This window comes from Carettochelys insculpta, chromosome 14, assembly GCF_033958435.1.
Source record: "Carettochelys insculpta isolate YL-2023 chromosome 14, ASM3395843v1, whole genome shotgun sequence".
In the NCBI taxonomy this organism is placed as follows: Eukaryota; Metazoa; Chordata; order Testudines; family Carettochelyidae; genus Carettochelys; species Carettochelys insculpta.
The window spans coordinates 35,255,629-35,277,555 of NC_134150.1; the positions used below are offsets into that span (position 1 = coordinate 35,255,629).

A 21,927-nucleotide genomic window follows, 5' to 3' on the forward strand; every position below is an offset into this window, starting at 1 on the left:
GACAAAAGAGATGGAAATAGAGGGAGAGAGAGAGACACACACGCACCCCTCATGGAGCTGGAAGGGACCTTGGGAGGTTGAGTCCAGTCCCCTGCCCTCATGGCTGGACCAAACACCATCCTTTTTTATATATAATATATATATTGCCCCAGATCCCTAAATGGCCCCTCAAGGATTGAATTTACAGCCCTAGGTTTAGCAGGCCAATGCTCAAACCACTAAGCTATTGCTCCCCCATGAAGGGCCCTGGAGCATATACATGTCTGTTTTGTCAGCATGAAGCTGTTGAAACAGGTGTTATACCTCAGCATGGAGAGGTATAACGCTGCCGGCAGACGTTCCAAATTTTGTTGACAGACTTTTGACAACACACATTTTGTGTGTCAGTGCTCCACAGGTTTTTTTTGACAGAAGCCCAGTTTTGCTGGAAAAACCCTCTCCTGCAGACATAGCCTTTGTGACTGAGCAGTCCCTAAATGCCTTTATCGTACATCTTTCACAGCTTTCGCTGAGCTGTTGAATGTCCTGCATTCCCATTGTTGTCCGTGAGAGCTGAAGGATCAGGTACTTGGAAAATCTTGACCTGTGTTTAAAAAAAACCTTAGCATGCATAGTAGCTTGCACCAAGTAGAGCTCCCTCCGTTACTCACTTCGCTATGCAGATGATCATCCTGTATCATGCACTCAATCAACAGAGTTCAACAGACTTGATTGCAAAATCTGACCAAGTCATTAATTCTGTGAGGGATCAGCTTGCCTTCTTGTAATATGCATTGTACATGTGTTTGCCACTCCCCCTTTCCCTATCAGACTGGCTTTTTTGAGCCATGGTTGACAGTCACCCAATACGTGGAGGGAGGACTTTCCAGCATAGACACAAAGTGCATTTTTCAAATATCAACCCATCATCAAAGATTGTTCAATACATTAAAGATCCCCCGGGTGTCACTTTGTCACATTAACCCTCCTACCAAGCCAGGAAATTGACTTTTTATGAGCTGCTCAGGCAGAGTATTCTTGGTGATGGTTGTGTATCATCAAAGCTGTTAAGAGATGCCTCTCATCTTACTATCTGAAAGTCAAGTAGTTTTGTGGATAAAATAAAAACCACATGCTCTCAGTGATCGTTATCTGGGCTTGACAAGAAAAGAAATAACTGCCCTACCCTATTTAAAAAGTGCATACATAGATTTTATAATACCAGTTTTTAAGAAACATATTAACAGATTTCTTTTCTCACTACTTGACTCCTCTCCTATAGCACAAGTTTTGTGAAATGATTTCATTTTTTCACCCCCTAAGGGTGAATTTCTAAGGTGTTTTTTCATATCCTAATCATTGCTTTCATGCAGTTGCAAGGTAATGGTGTAAGTTTGGGCATCAATCCTATGCTGCTCTCAGTTGCTTATTAAGTATGATTAATAGAAACCTTTATATTCGTTCAACATTTGAAATACTTTTTATTTTTTCTCAAGATTTTTTCTCCCTTCCTCACCCCTCCCCTCCATCGTTGTTTCTGTGATGACTCAGACATTGGAGTGATTATTTCATGTTGAAGCAGAGACTAGCTTTTCCTGTCAATTACATGACAGACAGTTTTGTTCTCTCCATCACATGTGGCTGTTTAGAATTTGTTACTTCAGATACATTACAAATTATGAAATTACTTTATGTGCAATCTGCAATGATCCATTGTTTTGGTTTGTTAAATGAGTGCTATATTTTAATGTGACAACATGAAAATCCCAGATATCCTTAACTATCTGGAGAAAAAGGCACAGTTGCACCCAATGTGCTGTCAGGCTAAAATTGAGATAAATTTCTGGCCTAGATTCTCAACTGTTGTAAATCAGAAAATATAGACCCCTGGTTCGAGCTCCAAATTTGGTTGGGCTTCAGAGAAGAAGCTAAAACTCATTTCTCCATGTCATTGGATTATAATGTTTTTGTGGATGTGTGAGTATAATCTCACTGCTGTCTCTTATGTTAATCTTCATGAGATTAACACTGACTTCCACCTGTTATGGTGAATATCAATAAATTTCTTCCATATCAAGAATTAGCTATATTGTGTTTAGCTGGGTATTAGGAGTAACCCTAGCATTGCCAAGATGTGCACTTGATAAATGTATGCCTGGAGTTTATATGTGACTAGATCAGTTGTTCATATTTTTGAGCTTTACATGGAGAGAGAGCATATCAGAAAATGCCCTTTCTTTTCTTGAGCCCCAGGATGTATTCCATATTCATGCTGGCTGCCACACTCCGTTAATTCCTTGGCCCATGACCCCATAAGGTCTGACCTGAGTACCCTCACCACCACCACAGTGAAGGCAATCAGCATTTCTCAGTGCATGGTCTGCACTTTTCCAGGTTGGGCCCTAATACAGATATGGGCAGCTATGCAAAACAAGGTATATTCATCGTGCATTTACATGCCTTACTCCTAAGAACAGCCAAATGAGGCATAAGTATCTAGTGAAGAGTGTCTTAGAGTAGCATGTTTTTCCACTCAGGTATCTCACTGGGAAAGTCATATGGTATTTTTGGGCTACCTATCATCCACCCCCAGATGCACAGCTGCCTGTAACATACTACATGAGTGATTCCCTCTGTTTGTATACAGATAGGCCTCCTGGTCTGGCATGGTTGGGAGCTGACCTGTCTGAACAAGAGAATATGCTGAAACAGGGAAGGTTTCCTGTAATGGTCCCCCAAGCTGTCACCCCAATCTTCTCAGGGCTGCTCCCCTAATTTCTTCTGTTGCCTGGGGCCTGGCCTGTGGTGGTTGCTGGAGGAACCTGACTCTTGCCTGTGCTGGGGACACAGCTCCAGCCCTGAGCTGCTGCCTCCAAGCCCTGCAGGGCTGCTGGGGGAAGCCCACTCTGGCCCCACAGGGCTGCTGAGGGAAGCCTGCTCCAGCTGAGTGCTGGGGATGCGACTTGAGCCCTGTGTGGCTGCTCCTGTCCCTGTAGGGCTGGTGGAGGAAGCTGGACCCAGTTCATGGGGCTGCAGGGGAAAACCAACCAACGCCTGGGGTTGTTTCCTACAGCCCTGTGGAGCCCCCTCCCCCATGAAGATTGCTGGGGGGATGCGGGCTCCACTGCAGCCCCCCCACTGCACGGGCTGCCGAAAGACGTAGGCTGCACTCTCTTGCCTGGCTCTCTGGTTCATTGACATCCCTCGTCTGGCAGTTGTTGCTGGACTAGAGTGCCGAATTTGGGACTTCCAAGCTGTAGTGCATCTGTTCCTGACAAAACAAGAAGTCCTGTGGCACCTTATAGACTAACAGATATTTGGAGCATAAGCTTTTGTCTAACTAAGTGGGTCTTTTCCCACGAAAGCTTATGCTTCAAAAATCTGTTAGTCTATAAGGTGCCACAGGACTTCTTGTTGTTTTTGAAGATACAGACTAACTCAGCTACCCTTCTGATACTGTCTGTTAGAGAAAGGATGGAACTGAAGATTTAGTACCTTATTGTGTGAGTAAGTACTTAAAAACCTTATATTAACAGTGGATGTCAGGTTTATTCTTCCCTTGTATTAAATTTCTTATGGAAACAAGTGCGTAGATTTTTGTGTTACTGTATAGGCAGCAGCTGCTACTTCTGCTTCCTGGAAAAGTTGAAGGAAGGCCGACTTTAAACTTAGGCCTGAAAGTTTTTCAGTTTCAGGACCATTTAAGTCTCTGAGTTTATTACTTACTCTGCTTTCTACAATTTGGTTGTCCTGGAACAGAAAAGGTCTCTCGCCTTCAAAGGTCTATAGTTTATAAATCTTTGTGAAACTGAAACTGAAATGTGCAGATTTTTCTTTAAAAGGACAAAAATTCTTCCTTCCTTTTATGGTATAGGGAATGGTGTATATGTTGGATGGGGAGCAAGGGTTTCACAAAATCTACTATGAACAGAAATGTTTCCATGATTTAACTTTTTAATTTAAATAAAGTCTTTATTTTTATTTAAAAGTTTGCTGCCATGTTGCAGGCCAAAAACAGCAAAGAACTTGTCAGGTATACACAAACACATACATATTTCTTGTTGAAACTAAGTGAAATGCAGAAAAGAAATAATTTGCTTAAGCAAGAAAAATGGATTACATTTTAAGTTCTGCCCTTCATGTGGGAAAGCTAAATTGTGCTCAGCCCTGTGAAGGTGACAACAAGAAGTCCTGTGGCACCTTATAGACTAACAGATATTTTGGAGCATAAGCTTTCATGGGCAAAGACCCACTTCATCTGATGAAGCATCAAATCTAAGATTTTCCATTCTGCAAAGAAGGCTGAAGTTCATTAAAATGGAAGGAATTTTGAAATTCTAATTTATGTTTACATACATTTCCTTATTGAGATTATGCTGTGAAAGCACAACTATTACAGATACTGCACCCACTTGCAGTGTTTTTGGGAATGATATTGTATTCTATGTTTTAAAGCAAGAACAGCTCTCAAAACCCTGCAAGGTGAGATGGGCCAGGTAGTATGAACTGTTGAATATTCATAGGTCTTTGCGACAGTACAGGTGATGTGTATTTATGTGTTGCTGGCTAACTCGGTGGGGACGGGGATGTTTCCTGTGAAATCTGGCATCATTTAGGGTAGTGATTAATGCAAAACCCCAGTGCTGCCTATGGAGGCATCCAGCCTTTAAAGTTTGACTCTCCTAGGTATAACTGGAAGAACAGTTTTTACCTGTTTTCAGTAAGCTCAGGGGGATGGAAGGCAGACACAAAGCAGTATTCTTGGCATAAAGGCTGCATTTAAACCTGTCCAAAGCCTGTTTTAAAGCAGATAATGGAGGTTGTGTGATATAGTGGCTTCTCCGGTTGCAGAAGGGTTGGAAAGACTTGGCCTACCAGACTGTTTGCATTGGAGATAGGCAATTCCAGATTTAGTGAACGTTTCCTTCCTTTTTTTCTTTTGTGTATGTTTTCTTCATGATTCTTTTGCTCTCAGAATAAATATACTTTTCTTAGGAACAGCTGTGTGGTCACCAGTATAAACACTGACGTTTTCCTGGGAGAAGAGCACAATGCAGAGGTGCTGGCTGCTTAACTCACCCGTTTGCTAGGGATGTTGCAGTGTAAGGCGGGGAGCTGCTGTCAGAAAAGATTAACACCTGTGTGCCTACCTAAAGACTGGTATAGGCCTGATACCTAGGTGGGCAAGGGAGATACAGACTAACTCGGCTACCTCTCTGATATTTAACACAATGTGATGAAGGATTTTGAAACGGTGTTGAAGTACATTGGGAGTACGGGGAAGGCAGAGGTGATATTTAAATTGTATATATAAATTAGCCCTATTGTATACACTCTGGCTTTGGGAAAATAGAACAAAACAAAAAACCTGTTAATGACTCAGGTTTTCTTTTGCTCCTTTAACAAGAAGGCAGGGTTTCACGTTATCCTACTTTTTCTAAATAATATGTATTGATTAATGAAAATCACCTGATGTTTGGCCTTTGGGATGACATTTAGTTACTGAAAGATTACAGAGCTGTGGTTGAACCCAGTCAGTTATCTTCGTGACTCTTTTAAAAGGCAGGTATGGAAAAAAGCTTTGTCTCAGGATCAGATTCCATAGGGTTCTGGGCACTCTGAACTCTGTGAAGGGAATGAGGACAGCTCAGGCCACTCACCACCACATAGGATGGGTGCTCTAGAGAACAATTTGAATTACTCCTGCCTTGTTAATTTTATATTTATTGTTGTTGGTTTTGGATTCCTCCTGCCCCCTCATTCTAAGCATGTTGTTGAAAACTTTGTCTCCTGAGCTTAATAGACCCTATGCACACTGTGTTTCATAGTTTTCCTGAGTGTTTCAGTCTTAATCTCTAAAGGGTCTTGGGCCTTTGGCTTCCTGTGAGAACAAGATAATTACTCTCCAGTAGGCAACGCTTGACGTATAGTTTCTGCAGAAACCACTGGGACTCCAATCACTATCATGGAACAATACTGTGGGTAAATGAATAAGCAGAAGTTTATCATACTTCCGGCACAACAAGCTTTTGTTAAAGAGACAGTGAAAATTTTTCATTGCTACAGTTGGTATAATCACCTTTCTACCACAAGCATTATTCAGAACACTTTTAGATTTTTTTTTAAGTTGCACTCATTTTCATTTTCTTTCTTTTTCTTGCTAAAAAGACTGCTGATTTCCTAATGGTAATCTTGTGTTATATGGTCATCTGCCGCATTTTGGCAGGTATTTTATATTGGGCTTTTGTATACATTTAAAGAGTGAGTATGGTTTTTCATATACACCGCCTACTTACCGTATGGAAGGAAGTAGTGCAGCTAAAAAGTAGCTACGTTCTGAAAGGAATTTGCTTATTTCACACTCGCCCACAAGCATCCTCTGTTGTGATTGTTAGAGCTGCTACTGTTTGCCCCAGAGGTGGTAGTCATTCAACAGGAGTTTTTCTTTTTTCATTATAGCTTATTGCAAGACTGTTGATTAACATAATTTAAACGAGAGGGGAGTAATATATTCAGGGCTTGTAAGTGAATGTAAACGATAAATACTAAGAAAATAATTCATAAGTAAGACTAATAAATGCCTACTGTTTGTTGCAAGCAAGGGTTTGTGTAAGGGCCTGCCTCTATAGAGGAATTAACCATCATAGCTATAGTGGAATAGATATAGTAGACTAGTTACTCCGCTAGCTATGCTAGACAATTTCTCTAACTACATGAGCACTGAGTGCAGCTAGAGGAGTCTCTTGGGATTGCTGTGAAGCATTAAATTAACTCAAATAAGGCATGTGTGTGCACACATCTCTCTCCAAATGTGTGTGTGTGTGTGTGTGTGTGTGTGTGTGTGCGCGCGTGTGCCTACTTTGTATATATATATATGTACATGTGTGTGTCTGTATATAGTGTGTGTGTGTGTGTGTGTGTGTGTGTGTGTGTGTGGACACATGAAAATATTAAAATGCACAATGTTTACAAATATTGCTAGGTTATATTTTGCAGTGTCTTGTGCAATATTGCAGATTGGTGAGGGATGTTAAAAAAGGAGCAAGGTATTTAACTTTGAGTTTCCTTGCTGTGCTTGATTCATATCACACATTTAACTGCAACATGCTATTTTTTGGTTTTAATTGTTACTGTCACTTGTAATCAGGCAGTGACACCTCTTCAGGAAACTGACATTTAAATGAAGCAGAGATAAGTAGGTTGGTGGGGCTGCCTTTGATTATAATTCTTGAAGCTGCTGATTGGGTTCTTTCTATACACTTGGCAGAGAGAGGTGGGTGTGGGTACACACAGACCCATTTATTCATTCAGCTTTCTCTATTTGATTATATAACTGATCAATTTTGTAAACAGAAGGCAGAAAACACATAAGATAAAACCAATGCAACACATTCAGGCTTGCCCATCTTTTTTTAAAAAAAAATGTTGCCAGATAATATTCATTTTAAAGCATTTTCCCCCTATTTTTAAGAAGTTAAATTTTTGGAGTTGTGGGAACTCATGGAGGGGATCAGATGACAGGAGAGGCAGACATAATTAATGACATACATTTTGAGATTCTAAAAGTTAAAGTATGTTAATGTTAAAACAAAAAAATGATTAAAATACAAAATGTAAATATCCTTAAATAAAAATATTACATTTTTAAGCAATATTCTTCTTTCTTTGCCAGTCTGTAAATTTGGGTGGTTGTTATTCATGGAAATATATTTTCGTCATTTAAAGATATTACACTGCATTGTCAGTACAATCCAAATACCTCTCTCTTATATAGCCATACATCTCTCAACTCAAATCCTGCACACTATTGAGCTCACAAATTTTTCATGTAGCTAACATGAATCAACACATTTTTGTCTACACAACAGCTAGGTAGATGCTTCCCAGTACAGCTAGACCAACACACATCCACTCTGCTTAAGCTGGTATGCTAAAAATCACAATGTAGCAATTGGGTTAGCTGCCTAAGTATAATCCCTTCTGCAGCTAGCCTGTGCCACCACACTGTTGTGTTTAATGCAGTGTTTTGAGCACAGCTAATGCATCTCTGGGAAGCATACACCTGCTGCTGTGTAGACAGGATTGACCATCAACTGTAGTTTCATCCCTTAAAACCGAATAGGAAGAAGGGGCTTTTGAAGTCAGGGAGGTCCTTTCAAAGGGCCCTGTCTGTACAGGTGGTGTATGTTCCCAAAGCGGCACTTTTGAATCGTGCGTAGCTGCCATTATGCTAATGAGGCACTGCATATTCATGCCAGTGGCTCATTAGCATCTTCCAAACTGCCTCATTAACATGGCCACTCCAAAAGGAGGGTGGACGTGTAGACACAGCTATTTTGTGTGTGACTTCACTGGGTTATGATGTACTCTTCTGCTGTCCATCATCCATCAAAGGCAATCAGATGCTATACAGCTATTCTTCCACCAAATACAATAGAATCACTTTTGGTGGCATGATGCTTTTCAATCCATGCTGTGAAACTCTGGATGAATAAGTAAATGCTTATTTTTTTCTTTCTCTTGTTTGTGTTCTTGCAGCCAACTGGGTATATGGAAAACTCCATTTCCTACAGTGCTATTGAAGACGTTCAGCTGCTCTCCTGGGAGAATGCCCCTAAGTACTGTTTACAGCTCACAATCCCTGGGGGTACTGTCTTACTGCAGGTACAGTAAACATGAAAGAACAACTCTTCTGCTCTTAATCACTTTTAGTCTCAGTTTGCTATATCTTAGCCCTGGTTAGCCAGGCTGATAATTTGCTTTGGTCAAGTTGGTTACTTGCCAACAGGTTTGTGTGAGAAGACACATTCAAAGCCATTCAAAACTGTTTGAGTTGGGGGCATAACCAATGTGTGGGAAGGGGACTGTGAGCTCTGCTTCTGATGAGTACAAGGGCAGTCCTACACCCCCCACCCCCACAGGGGCTCAGCCCAAAGTGCGACCCTTAGGCCACACCACTCCAGGGGAGCAGGAAGGAGAGAACATCCTGCATCCACCGGAAGTGGCATGGTGCTGCCACAGGCAGGGGCAGAGCAGAAGTGGGCCATGGGCACAGCAAGGGAAGGGGTGGGCTGAGGCGAGGCAAGAAAGCTTGGCGGATGCCTCTTCTAGAATCCTCACATCACTCACCTCTGGTTGGGGGTGTGTGCGTTTTAAAGTGATAGTGTATAGTGGGACTTCTTCTCAAGTCTTTAAAGTATGTGGAAATGGAAATTTCGTCACCACCTTGTCGATGGTGTAGATGGGTGATCAGGGCAGTGATGTAGGGCAGAAATGTTCATTTAGTCCTGTAAAGTGCTAGTATTTATTGAAGAACAACCACTCTTCGAGGACACCTCAGCACCCATCTTATTTGCTCTTAGAATTTGCCCGCAGTATTCTCAGTTTGAACAAGCAAGTTAATCCCACCTACGCTTTGCATGAGGTTGAGAAAAGACGAAAAAGAAAGAGAGAGAGAGAGAGAGAGAGAGAAATGGCAGAGGACAGTCATTGAGAGACGTGCATTTCAGATGAGATCTCCAGGAGTTTTAGGGAAACAATGTGGTTCAGTAGATATGACCCTGACTTTGGGGTCAGGGGACTTGTTTTATTTTGAGAGTTCTGCAACTGAAGTGCCATAGCACTTTGAGGGAGCCATGTCCTGAATAGCTGTGTTAGTGGCTGTTCAGCACCTCTCAAAAACAAGCCATTTGTCTGTGTATCTTAGTTCTTCCACCTTGAAAATATGAAACTCGCTTAAAAAAAGTGCTTTGAGATCTCTGGTTGAACAGTCTAATGATAGGTGCTATTCATGTGAGAGTAGTGTTCTTGGCCATGTTTCTCCTTTCCCTACGTTTGCATGCTGATTACCATCACCAGAGCCTTTTCAGCTGTATTGTGGTGTCCGATAGCCATATCATTGGCTGCATTCAGTTCTCCATTAGTCCTCTTTCTAAACAGGAAGTGCCATCTTTTTCTTTATTTTCACATTATGCCACTCTTCCTCATGCATTCAAAAGGTTTTGTGGGATTTAGAAAGTCACTGCAAGTTAGCTGAGAGCAGAGCACTCCACCACGTTCCTGAGTTTAGAAACTGCTTTAGATCAAGAAAAGAAAGCTACCTGAAAATCCAGCTGTATATGCATTTAAAAAGCTCTCAAATAACCCAACCTTCAAGCAATCATAATTTCAAAACTGCTGACCCCGTTTTCTCCAGATTTGGTTTGTTCCTTAGCTCTCATGGTGACTGCAAAATAAATCAAGTTTCAGTAACGTCTGTTCAGCTGTTGACTTGAATGTGCCTTCTTTCTTCTGTCTGGTATATGTCGACAAATATGCATGTTTCACATGTGTCAGTTTCAGAAATAGCTGAATGATTTCAGCAGAAACTGGGGAGGCAGGAAAAATCTGTGAAATGGAGATAATTTATGAAAAATTTCAGCCCCTAAGGAATTTGTTCTGGTGAAAGCATATCTGAGTATCTACAGAGGGTTGATTACAATGAAAGCTGTATTTCCATCTTTACTATACCACTGCAGCTTCAGAAGTAGTTCAGTAATATATGTCAGTGTTTCTCAGCCGGGGTACACGTACCCGGGAGAGTACACTGAGGTCTTCTAGAGGATACGTCAACTCATCTGGATATTTGCCTAGTTTTACAACAGGTTTTATAAAAGCACTAGTAAAGTCAGTACAATCTAAAAGTTCATTCAGACAATGACTTGTTTCTACTGCTTCATATGCCTTATGCTGAAATGTAAGTACAATATTTCTATTCCAATTCACTTATTTGATAATAAGATGGTAGAGAGTCAACACGTTTTCAGTTGTAGACTTCTGTGATATTTTTGCATATAAGTAAGTAGTTTTTAAGTGAGGTGTAACTTGGTCATATGCAAAATAAATCTGACTCCTGCCAAGTGTACAGTAATTTGGAAAGGTTGAATGGCACTTGTTTCAAGACCTCAAAATACCTTAGGAATGTGTTTGTCAACTGGTGGTGTATGCGTACCTGTGAAATCTGGGGGTTCTTAAAGTTTATTTTAATTTTTTTTGAAAAAGGGGCACTTTTTTTAAAAAAAGTTGAGGAGACACTTATATGAACAGTATTACACTGGCAGAACTTGACACCTCCTTCTGATAGTATGCTTGTGGCCCTGATGTTGATCAGCTGTTCATCAGAGCCACAAAAGATGACAGACAGCTGTGTCAAGCACTATCAGGAAAGCTGGTCAACAGCAGACTGCACTACATTCTTCATAGGAAGAAGAAATAAGTTTTTATCTTCTTTGAGGAATATGGACTTGTGGTTTTTAAGAGAAGATAACTCAGCTGATCATCATCTTCCTTCTATGGCGACTGGAGCTGTAGATCAAGAATTTTACTTTTGGGGGTAAGCCGGATAATCGTGCCTGGAGTAGAGGAGTGTATTGCTATGATGCCTCCTCTGTATTTGTGAATTGGGCCTTGGGTTATTATATGTTCCACAGTCACATGCTGGAGAGTTTTAATTTTCCAGTTCTGCATTCGGTACCCACAGCTGACATGATTTGTACAGATGCAGTTTAAGGTTGTCCATCAGCTTCATTTAAGATCAAAGCCAGAGGTCATCTCTCCTGGGTCTTTCAAGAGGTTGTAATTCAACTCTCTGAATACACCTACCCCTTTTCCTCTTCCAAAACACGGTTGGCCGTTTTAATCCTCCCAGACATCCCCATAGCATACTTTGAAAATAAGCAGGTAGGATTAGGACTTGGGGAGAGCATGGTAAGCTACCTATGACAGAGAAGTTTCTCTGCCTGCCAGTTGTATGAACAATACAGCCCATGTGTGAGTGACCTTCCAGTATAAGCTGAGGCTCAGAAATACATGGAACCTAAAGAATCCATTCCACCCCAGTTAATGCACCCTTTTGTAAGACATGAGCCCTGTGAATTCTGTCCCAAGTATGATGGCAGCAAGCTGGTGTTGCTAAAATAGCAGTGTAGATGGGGCTTGCACTAGGCTCTTCAGAATCTCCATATTGCAGAAGTTTGCATCAGTACATGTACACTACTATTTTTACCCACATTAAAGTGGCTAAATGTAGTGTGCATGTCTACCCAAACAGCGGTCATGTCTTGCATTGCTTTATAGATGTTTCCTAAGTGACTGGAAGTCTCTTGTAGAGTAGAGAGCTGAGCCCTGATTGCCCAAGACCAGGCTAGCAAACTCACCATTGAATTTTCTTCAGCCAATCAAGTAACAGAATCTGTTGGAGAGAAACTCTGCTCAGCTGTGGAGTTGGACAACTTTAATATTTTTATCTGATGCCGTAATATTATTTTATTCCTCAGCTTTACTTACCGTTAACATCCATTCCTGTCATATGATTTGTACATATTTTTTTTTTTTTGTTAAATTTAATTTCTGAATCTTTATTCCAGAGCATTCTCTTTATAGTCTCTTTTACTGACCTGTTTACTGTTACAAATGATAACAAGTTTGAACCCAAAGTGCCCTGCAGAGGGTACAGGGAGTTTGGCAAGCTTTGCAGATTTTTATCTGGAGCAGTCTGCTGTTTGTTATTTTAAAGAACAAATTAATGTAATTGTGAGAAATAAACATCTAAAAGTAGGTGCTTTGCATGCACAATAATTCCTCTGAAAAGTTGGTATAATCTAATCTCACAGTAAATGAAGAAGGAATTGAATGAATCTGGGCTTCCATAGTGTTCTTATTAGACTGTGTTAACAGGGATTGGATCTGATGCCAGTGTAATCATGGGAAACTGCATGTGACTGGATGTGCAAGCTTTCCCATATGTTTTCGGTAGCACATTTTCCTGGCCGATCCAATGTGATCATGCCAGAATGCAATATGACAATGGATTTCCATGCAGAAAGTTCTTTAGAATGCTCACAAATACACAATAATACAGTCTTTAAAATAAAGAATTCTTAGAATTGAGATGTAAAAGCTATATTTGAAACAATGACATACTAGCTAAAGAGGAAACCTGTGGCAGGAGCAACAAACAATTGAAAGTTTGAATTCCATCCTGTCTCTTTTTCTACAAAACAGATCATAGTGTCCCGAGCCCACACTGGTTAAGATGCAGACATTTTTGCAGGTGTATGATTCTGACTTGGATGCCTATAGCTATTGCCCACTAATATACCTTCTTAGGTTTTTGCATCCACCTGTGGAATACATTTTTTACCACCTACACCAAGGAATGTCTGGATTTGCACCATCATTAGAAACATATGCTGACAGCTGTGGGTGCTGTATGCACTCTGCTTATCAACTGGACGGCATTTGAATCTCTCTTCTGTGGCTGCACAGGCACTCAGTCTACTATCAGCACTGTTGCCTGCTATCAGGGGACTGTTGGTACAGATCTGGAAAGAGGAACTCTGGGCTGGATCCAACTCTGTTGTCTCAGGGCAGGTCTACACTACAAGAACAGGATGATCTAGGCTACGCAATTTGAATTATATTAGTAGCGTAACTCAGATTGACATAGGTTGGATCTACTTATTGCAGGAGGTCAACAGAAAAAAATTCTCCTGTTGACTCTCCTTATTCATCTCATTTGTCTGGAGTACTGGAGGTTGATGTAGTGGGTCTGTTCTTAACTGAGTAAATTGATGACAGGTGGGTCGATCACTGCAGGGTTGATCCATCTTGTAGTGGAGACAAGCCCTCAGTGTAGAAGTTGAAGTAACATCAGAATGTAAGATGTGGTGTTTTGTGTCTGGTACTGGGCTGTACTAAGAGGTACTATAATAACTAGAGTGGGTTAAAAATTGTGGAACAGGTTTTGTGGGGGGTTTTTCCCATTGGGAATTCATCAAAACTAAAATAGTTCCTGGCAAGTGTGTTGATTTTTAACAAAATTTTCAGCAGCAGAATATGTAAATGAGTGATTTCAATGTTTACATGATGAAAAAATACTAAATTTAGTTTTACATTTACAGGCATTTAATATTTTATTGTAATATTTCAACATTGAAATGGGATGATTTTATGTTAATCAATTTTATAAGCCTCTGGAGGGTTGTAAATTGGAAGAGTATATCTACGGGGTCCTGCAGGGACCTGTATCTGATACTATTTAATAATTTCTTTAATGATTATGTCTATGTCTACACTACATCATAAAGTCTATTTTCAGGCCGTTAGCTCCATTTTAAAATGTCACTGTCTTCAGTGTGAACACCATTCGGTCCATTTTTAGGGAGTGCTAAGGTTGATGATATCACACCCACAGAGCGAGTCAGTGTAGTGCCAAGTTCAAATTTAAAAGGTCAGATTTAATGCTAGTGTGGAAAGGGCAATTATTTATATCACATTTATTGGTCTTCAGAGGGGTCCTGTACAAATTCCATAATGCCCCACAGTTGTCTGCTCTAGCCACTTCCATCTCTCCTGCTCTCCAGGTGCGCAGGAGGTAGGTAATAGGAAGCCCGTGAATTTAAACTCAGTGCCAGGAAGCCCAGGAAATTCAAGTACGCACCTTGGCTCATTTTGAATTCATTTCTTTATCATCAGCATGAGGATTACATCTACCCATGGAAAAAATAGCCACAACACACGGTGGCTTCTTCCCTGCGCAGGATATAGCAGGAGAGGCCAAGAGGTTTTTTTCAGCATTGGCACCAGCCCCCACCCCACTGCATCATGTGGTGGCGAGACTGTGGGGCATCATGCTTGTGTGAGAGGCTGGGGTTTTTTTCTGCATTCACATTTTTACAGGGGCAGCGCACCCCTCCCCCAGAGCCGCCATGCAGTCAGGGTCTGTCCCCTGCCGGACCACATCACGTGGCTAGCCCCCAACCAACTAAGAGCACATGCCTGTGGTGCAGTGCAGCCCATGCTGCCAGACAGCACCATGAGTTGGCTTGCACACAGTAAAGGCTCCAAAGGCGGGAAAGATTTTTGGGGGCTGGCTGTCGCTGGGGGGGAAGTCTCCCCTGTGTGGCTAAGATTTCAGGGGCTGGCAACCTATGCTGTATTTACGGTAGGGCAGCACATACATACTCACAACCACTTGTGGGGCATTTTTTCTCCATGCTGCATCAGTTTAAAAAAAAAAAACAAAACCAAAATGCTGTGATGTTGAGAGAACTGTGGGATAGGATCCCACATGCACTCCTGTAACAGTCGATGTTTGGTAAATCAGTGTGGCAACACTAACTCGAATTTGTGGGGAGGTGAGGATACCTAGCATTATAAAATCAAATTTATATCACAGTGCAGACATAGTCTGTGTGAATAAACTGGAGAGTATGCTTATATAATCTGAGGTTGACACCAGGCTGGAGGGGATGCAAGCACTTCAGGAGATCAGGTTAGAAAATTGGCCTGAAATCAGTGAGAGGAAAATCAGGAGACAAGCAAGAAAGTTTTTATAAGTATTTTTAACATATAAAGTTACAACTAATATGCACAGCTACAAAATGGGGAATAACTAGGTAGTCAGTATATACTAACAAGAATCTAAGACGTAACATGGATTACAACTTGAATATGGCCGTGTCTACACTTGGCCAAAATTTCGAAAGGGCTGTGCTAATGGCCAAATTGGAGAATACTAATGAAGTGCTGAAATGAATATTCAGCACCTCATTAGCATGTTGCCAGCTGCGACACTTCAAAAGTGCCACATTTTGACCACGTGTGGTTTGTCTACACAGGGCCCTTTTCGAAAGGACCCTTCAAAAGTTGAAATCCCCTTATTCCTATCAGCTGATTTCGATGTTTGCGGGGTCCTTTCGAAAGGGGCCCCGTGTAGACAAGCTGCGCGTGGTCGACGTGGCACTTTTGAAGTGTGGCAGCTGGCAACATGCTAATGAGGCGCTGAATATTCATTTCAGTGCTTAATTAGTATTCTCCAATTTGGCCATTAGCATGGCCTATTCGAAATTTTGGCTAAGCGTAGACATAGCCTGTGAGTCAACAATGTGATGCAGTTGCAAAAGTAGCTCATAGCATGCTGGTGTGTATAAACAGGAGTGTGGTACATAAGCAAAATGGAACAATTATCTTCCATGTCTTGGCAATAGTGAGGCCTCCCCTGTAGAGTTGTCTAGTTTTGGATGCCACTTTTTAAGAGGGTTGTGGAGAGAGTCGAGAGAGAAAAAATTAATAAAAGGTTTAGAAAATGTAACTCAGGAAAGTGTTTTAAAAATTTGGTATGTTTAGTATTGAGAAAAGACAACAGATAACTGCAGATGTGTTGAGGGCTGTTTAAAAGTTGTTTGATTCTTCCCCATATCCACTGAAGGTAGAAAAAGAAGTAATGGTCTTAATTTGCAGCCAGAGAGATTTAGGTTAGATATTAAGAGGATCTTTCCAACTATAAGGACAGATACAAACATCATAATAGAGAGGCTGTGGAATCTGTTGGAGATTTTCGCAACAAATTGGACAGTCTCTTAGATTTAGTTGGTTCTGCCTCATCACCATTGGGGTCTGGATGAAGTGTTATCAGGAGACACCTTTCAGCTCTACATTTGTATGTTTCTGTGTTATAAAATTATCAAATCCAAATACTTTAGTTCTGAATTGATGTTTCACATTTAATTTTCAGGAAATTTTGAATTTTTGGCTTTTCATTCCAATTCAGAACCAAAGCAAATTTCCAAATGTGGAACAGCAAATTTCATTTCTGACCATCTTTAGTAACATTATATAGTGTGGTATTGAGATGTCCCTCAGGAGCCTGACTTAGATACAGACCATGCAGGGGAGCACTACATGTTCTTTCAGGGGTTTGAGCACATGTGCCCATTTGCTTTTGCTATCTATTCATGGCCCAGTGGCATGGTGTGAGTTGCTACTCTGCTACAAGTGAGAGCCCAGCTTGGTCTTTGTATCACATGCTTTTTCCTGTGACAGTGTCCTTTTGAAATATTGACTATCCCAATCCAGTTTGACATAAGGGGCCTGACGAGAAAACAAGGGGGCGGTAATGTGGCTGCTCTCCTTTTAGGAAGCTATTCCTGGTTCAGAGACTGATTTCCCTCTCACTTTGGATGAAGGGATGATGCTCTGAGAGCAAACATGGGTATGATCGAACTGTCCAATCTTTGAGACTCACTAACCTTTCAGGCTCACTGTTTGCTGTATGAGCCTAGGTCTTTGTATTCAGTATCACTTACAAAACCTAGTGTTTGGTTCAGTTCTCATGGTCCTTTGTGGGTTACAATAAATGCCATTTTCCCGGAAGCTCTGTTGTGATAATGAGGTGGGCATTTTTGTTTGTTTTACCAAACTCTGTTCCCGGTTCTAACAAGAAGCACTAAACTCTGACAGACTTGCTTTCTCCCTTGTTTACAGTGGGGTCAGCTGGTGGGTTTTAGAGGACCTGGAGCACAGATTGCAAACTCTTTGGGGGAGGGAGCATGAACTGAATTCAGCCCTTGAGGAAGTGAGAGCAGCTCCCTTCTGAATTGGTAGAGGGATTTTTGTTCAGGCTGAATTGTGTCATCTTGCTTTTTGTCTACAAAGCATAATGCACATTGATGGTGCTATATAAATGATGTCACAAGCACCTGCGCGTAGTACAGTAGCCTAAATGAGAAGTTTTAATTGGTTGAATTTGCCACATCTGGCTAACCATGCTGCCCTACCTTAAACTCCCAGTTCACATTTGCATTTATTGCAACGATCTAATTCTCTTTTTCTCCCAGGTCACACTTCCCCTCTTATTGGGAAGGGTGGGGGAATTTGATGGTTCCGTTTTCAGGAAAAGCCCTGTAACAGTTGTTTGGAGCTATGGAGAGTTAGTGGGATGTAGGGAAGCCAGACAGGGTGGAGTGCTATAAACCATTTAACCTCAAATGCAGGCTGCAGTTTGCATCTCAGGTTTTGCTAGAGCCAAATGGGCCTGGAATTTTGAGTCCTGTTCTGTGACTTTGTCAGTTAGATCCAATTTGAAAAAGTGAGTTCTCCCATCCCTAGCGTGCAGTGTTCCTTTATTATGTTCTCGGTGATCAGGTGCAAACAGAACAGGAAGCCCTGATAAGCAATACACTCACTGCTCATACTCAGTTCCTATTTAAGCTCAGTGTTTTGTCAGGGAGTCCCTAAGGCAAATATTTCCACTGGATTGACAATGCCTTTGCCTGTTGTTTCCTTAATCCACATGCTTTTCTTAGTACCTGTGTTTTGTTTAGCAAACCTATTGATCCAGATACAATCGTCCCTTTCAGAGTCTGAGTTTTATTTAATAGCAAATCCATTTGGTGTCCTGGGGATGATACCTTGGACTTTTAGAAAGCTCAGAATTCAGCCCTTAAATCATACTGCACAGTGCTTCAACAGAAAGGTAAAGCTCCTGGGTCTTCAGCAGTTGGTAGCCCCATGCCCTTTTGAAGCTCTGGGGCAGCTGCCCCTTTCCTCACATATTGATGACAGGTTCCCTGGTGACAGGTCTTTTGACTTGGGGTTTGTGTGAAGAATCTGGCTTTCATCCCTCCATTGTACTAATATTGGCTTTTAGTTTGACCGTTGAAGAGAAGCCTGTGGTATAGTCCTAGCCTTAGCAGTTGGAGAAGAATAGAGACAAAATATAGGAAAACGTACTAAAAGAGACAGAGGTAGCTATGTTAGTCTGTACTCCAACAAAACAAAGCAGCAGAAAGGTAGCACTTTAAAGACTAACAAAATGATTTATTCAGTGGTGAGCTGTACCGAGAGAGAGAGAAAATGAAGTCAGTGCCTGGGAAGAATTACAGCAGATCCCAGATCATAAGACCCACCAGCTGAAAGATAGATGTGGGTTTTTTTTCCAGGATTGCTGCTGACTGGGGAGTTCTTTAGGATGGCACCCAGAAAGGCACTGTAATAAGGAGAAGTGTTATAACATTTTGTTATCTGAACAAGCCATTTCTTGTACCCTGGTGAATAATGCAGAGGTCAGCAGGGTGTGACATTTCAGTGTGGTAGGATAAGTTAGTGCAGTATAGAGCTTTTGGCAAAATGGCACTCCTGGATGTCAACTTATAGATAGAGAAGAGCCTTAGGTGGTGTCAGTTGTCATATAGCTCCATTAATTTCATTATCATAAAATAAAAGTATTACAAGAAATTCTGGGTGCTACACAGCCTCATGCCATGTATTTAAGATCTTGCATTCACTTTTTCCTATTTTCTAGCTTGTTTCTCTGTCCTCTGGTTTTTGAAATGGGGAGACTGACCCATTGAGGCTCCAGTCCTAGATTTAATACATTCTCAACAGCCAATCCTCCCCCCGACACACCATTTCTCCCAGAAACGAGCAGGGCTCTGCATGGTCATGGGGGACTGATTATTGTCTGACTATGCAGAGGAAAGGGTGACATGGTGTATATGTAGAGTGCTGCCAAATGTACAACTTAGCTGAACTACAGATGAAGAAATTGTTCTGTTTGTTACCTTTAATTCATGTAGGTCCTAAAGTCTAGATGTGAAAATGACAGGAACAACTTTGCCAGACTGAAGTGTATCTTTGAAACTGGCAGTGTCCTGCTTAGAAGAACTGGTCCAAAATGGCACTAGAAGTACAGATGAGACTTAGATAACATGAAAAATTTATCGAGTTTGGCCAAAATAGCTAACTAAAAGATGGCATTTAAAACAAAAAGTTTAAACTTTGTGGTGGCTCAGTCTGTCCTTTATTATAGCCTAAAGCTGAATGAAAGTTATGGGTTGCATCCTCTGGTACTGTAAATAGTGTAAATTCGCTAAGTCAAGGATTCTGTTTTGAGGTAAATCCCACTCTGATGAACACCTAAGCATGGGTGGGACTTTACTCATGTGAGAATCTCACTGGAGTTGTGGATCCGAAACTCTTGAAATGGAACTGTGCTGATTTCTACTCATTGGGGGTTTGGGCCAAAATGCTTGTGGAATCTCCTGTGTAAGTACTGGGCTCCAGCAACTCTGCTTTATCTGAGTAAAGTAAAGGTAAAAATGAGGGCCATTAAGGGAGAGGAGGGAACTAATGATAATATAAACCGTGGTGGGCAATTTTTTTTGATGAGGGGGACCACTCCAAGATTTTGGTAGTGTGGCCCTTGACCACTTATCTTATGGAGGGGATGTGGGGTCTGGGTTGGAGGATGGGTATAGAAGGGAGGTAGGGAACTGGGGTGCTGAAGAGGGTATGGTGTCTGAGAGGGAGTTTGGGTGAAGGAGGGGGTTGTGACCTCTGGAAAGGATTGGGGTCCAGAGTCCAGGGGACGGGGGTGTGGGTTCAGGAGAGGATTTGACCTGAGGGGAGGGGCTGTAGGTGCAGGGCATGGGAGGGAATTCTCAGGACCAGGGGAAGGAGGGTGCAGAGGGTTGGGTGGTGACCTGGGGCAGGGGAATGGGGTGCAGCATTTGGGAAGGGATATGGATGCAGGAGAGAATTTGACCTAGGCGAGGAGTGTAGGAAGGAGTGCAGAGTCTGAGATGAGAGGTATGGTGTCAGAGGCAGCCTTTGGACAGGAGGCACTTACCTGAGTAGCTCTTGACCGGCAGCATACTCAGGCAAGCTTCCCTGCTGCCAGCAGTTGGAAACCAGCCAGTGGGAGCTGAAGAATTGTGCTGCACTTCCCTTGCCCCCGGCAAAATCTCACCTCCTATTGGCTGGAAACTGGCCAATCTGAGTTGAGAAATTTTGCTGCAGTGCTGCTGCCCTCAGCAAAATCTCTTGGCTCTCATTGGCTGGTTTTTGGAGCAGCTCATGAAACTGGCTATTGGGAGCTCAGATTTTCATGGATCAGGGGCAGCACCCAAAGCTTTCCTCCCTTCATAGCCATAGGGATCAGCAGCAGACAGGATTAAGAGACTTGGTGGACTATATCATGCCTGCCCCTGATGTAAACTAGTCATAAATTTCATCCTTCAAGGATTTTCAGAATGCTTCATTGACATTAATTCAGCCTCCTGACATCCCTGTGAGGTTGAAAGTATTGCTGTATCCATTTTATGAATGGGAAACAAAGCACTGGGAGCAAGGAAATCCTTCATCTTGCATGTATGTCTCTTAACACAATTAAAAATCAATAGCAGAATGTTTGAAGATACACACCAATATTCTTGACCAGGGCAAACCTGATTTAGGTATTCAAAGCTTTCAAAATATACATTTAGAGTCTGTTTTTTCTCAGCTGCAGAGAATGCATGCACAAACATGTACTTTTCAAACAAATGGGGTATTTGCAAAGGCAAAAAATTAGATAAACACAAGTCATAAAATATATTGTTGTTATTTCTGTCTCTTGTGAAACTTTCATTGATCCTGATAAGTTTCAAATAGACCCTTTCCTCAGTATCGTCCTAAAAGAAGAAAATGTTTTGCAAGTGAGCCATTTTATGACCTATGCAAAAGTTCCAACATTTCCTGCACGTAGTTGTGGTTTAGCAGCTCTCTGGAAATACGTAGAAGGAAGTATGCACTTGGAGGATTAAGTGCCATACCCTGTCTGGTCTTGTGAATTGTGGGAGAGTTAGTGTCAGAACAACTCCAACAATATGAAAGTGGTAAAGCTTGCTATATTTGAGCTAACCAAGCTTAAACACTTGGGAGAGGGAGCTCTGGGACACAGCCATTAACCTGATACCATTCATTCCTGATCATTGGCAGACCTGCTGGATTTCCTAAAGGTTTGTTTTCTTCTTTTGTGTTTACTTTTATCTTCTCTGTAGTTGGTTTTCTTAGAAGTGGCCTGGAACCAAATCCAGAAAGCCTCAAATACAGATTATGCCAATGTGCACCCCTCTCCCTACATAAAAGGGTAACCCAGAACTCCACATTTAAATGCTGCACAAAGTTTGGACTCTAAATTTGCAAGTTAGGCATGTTGCTGGATCTACTTTCTTAAAAAAATCTTTTGTTTTTTCCCCCTCAAATTTGAATATCAGTTTTTCCTTTCTTGGCTTTTCTCTCACACATTTAGCAGTCCAGGACATTGGGTTTTTCCTCCAGTTTTTGTGGGTCAGGTATTTCTTGTTG

The 21,927-nt window shown here is 41.6% G+C and overlaps 1 protein-coding gene across 2 annotated transcripts in view; it reads left to right on the top strand.

Annotated features, from left to right (window-relative positions):
- The window catches only part of CMIP (c-Maf inducing protein), a 190,108-nt gene that overhangs the window by 91,153 nt on the left and 77,028 nt on the right, over positions 1–21,927 (top strand). For both annotated transcript variants that reach the window (XM_075008505.1, XM_075008506.1), the window contains exon 2: positions 8,518–8,643. In XM_075008505.1, the coding sequence (XP_074864606.1) occupies positions 8,518–8,643 (126 nt within the window). The remainder of the gene's footprint in view (positions 1–8,517; positions 8,644–21,927) is intronic.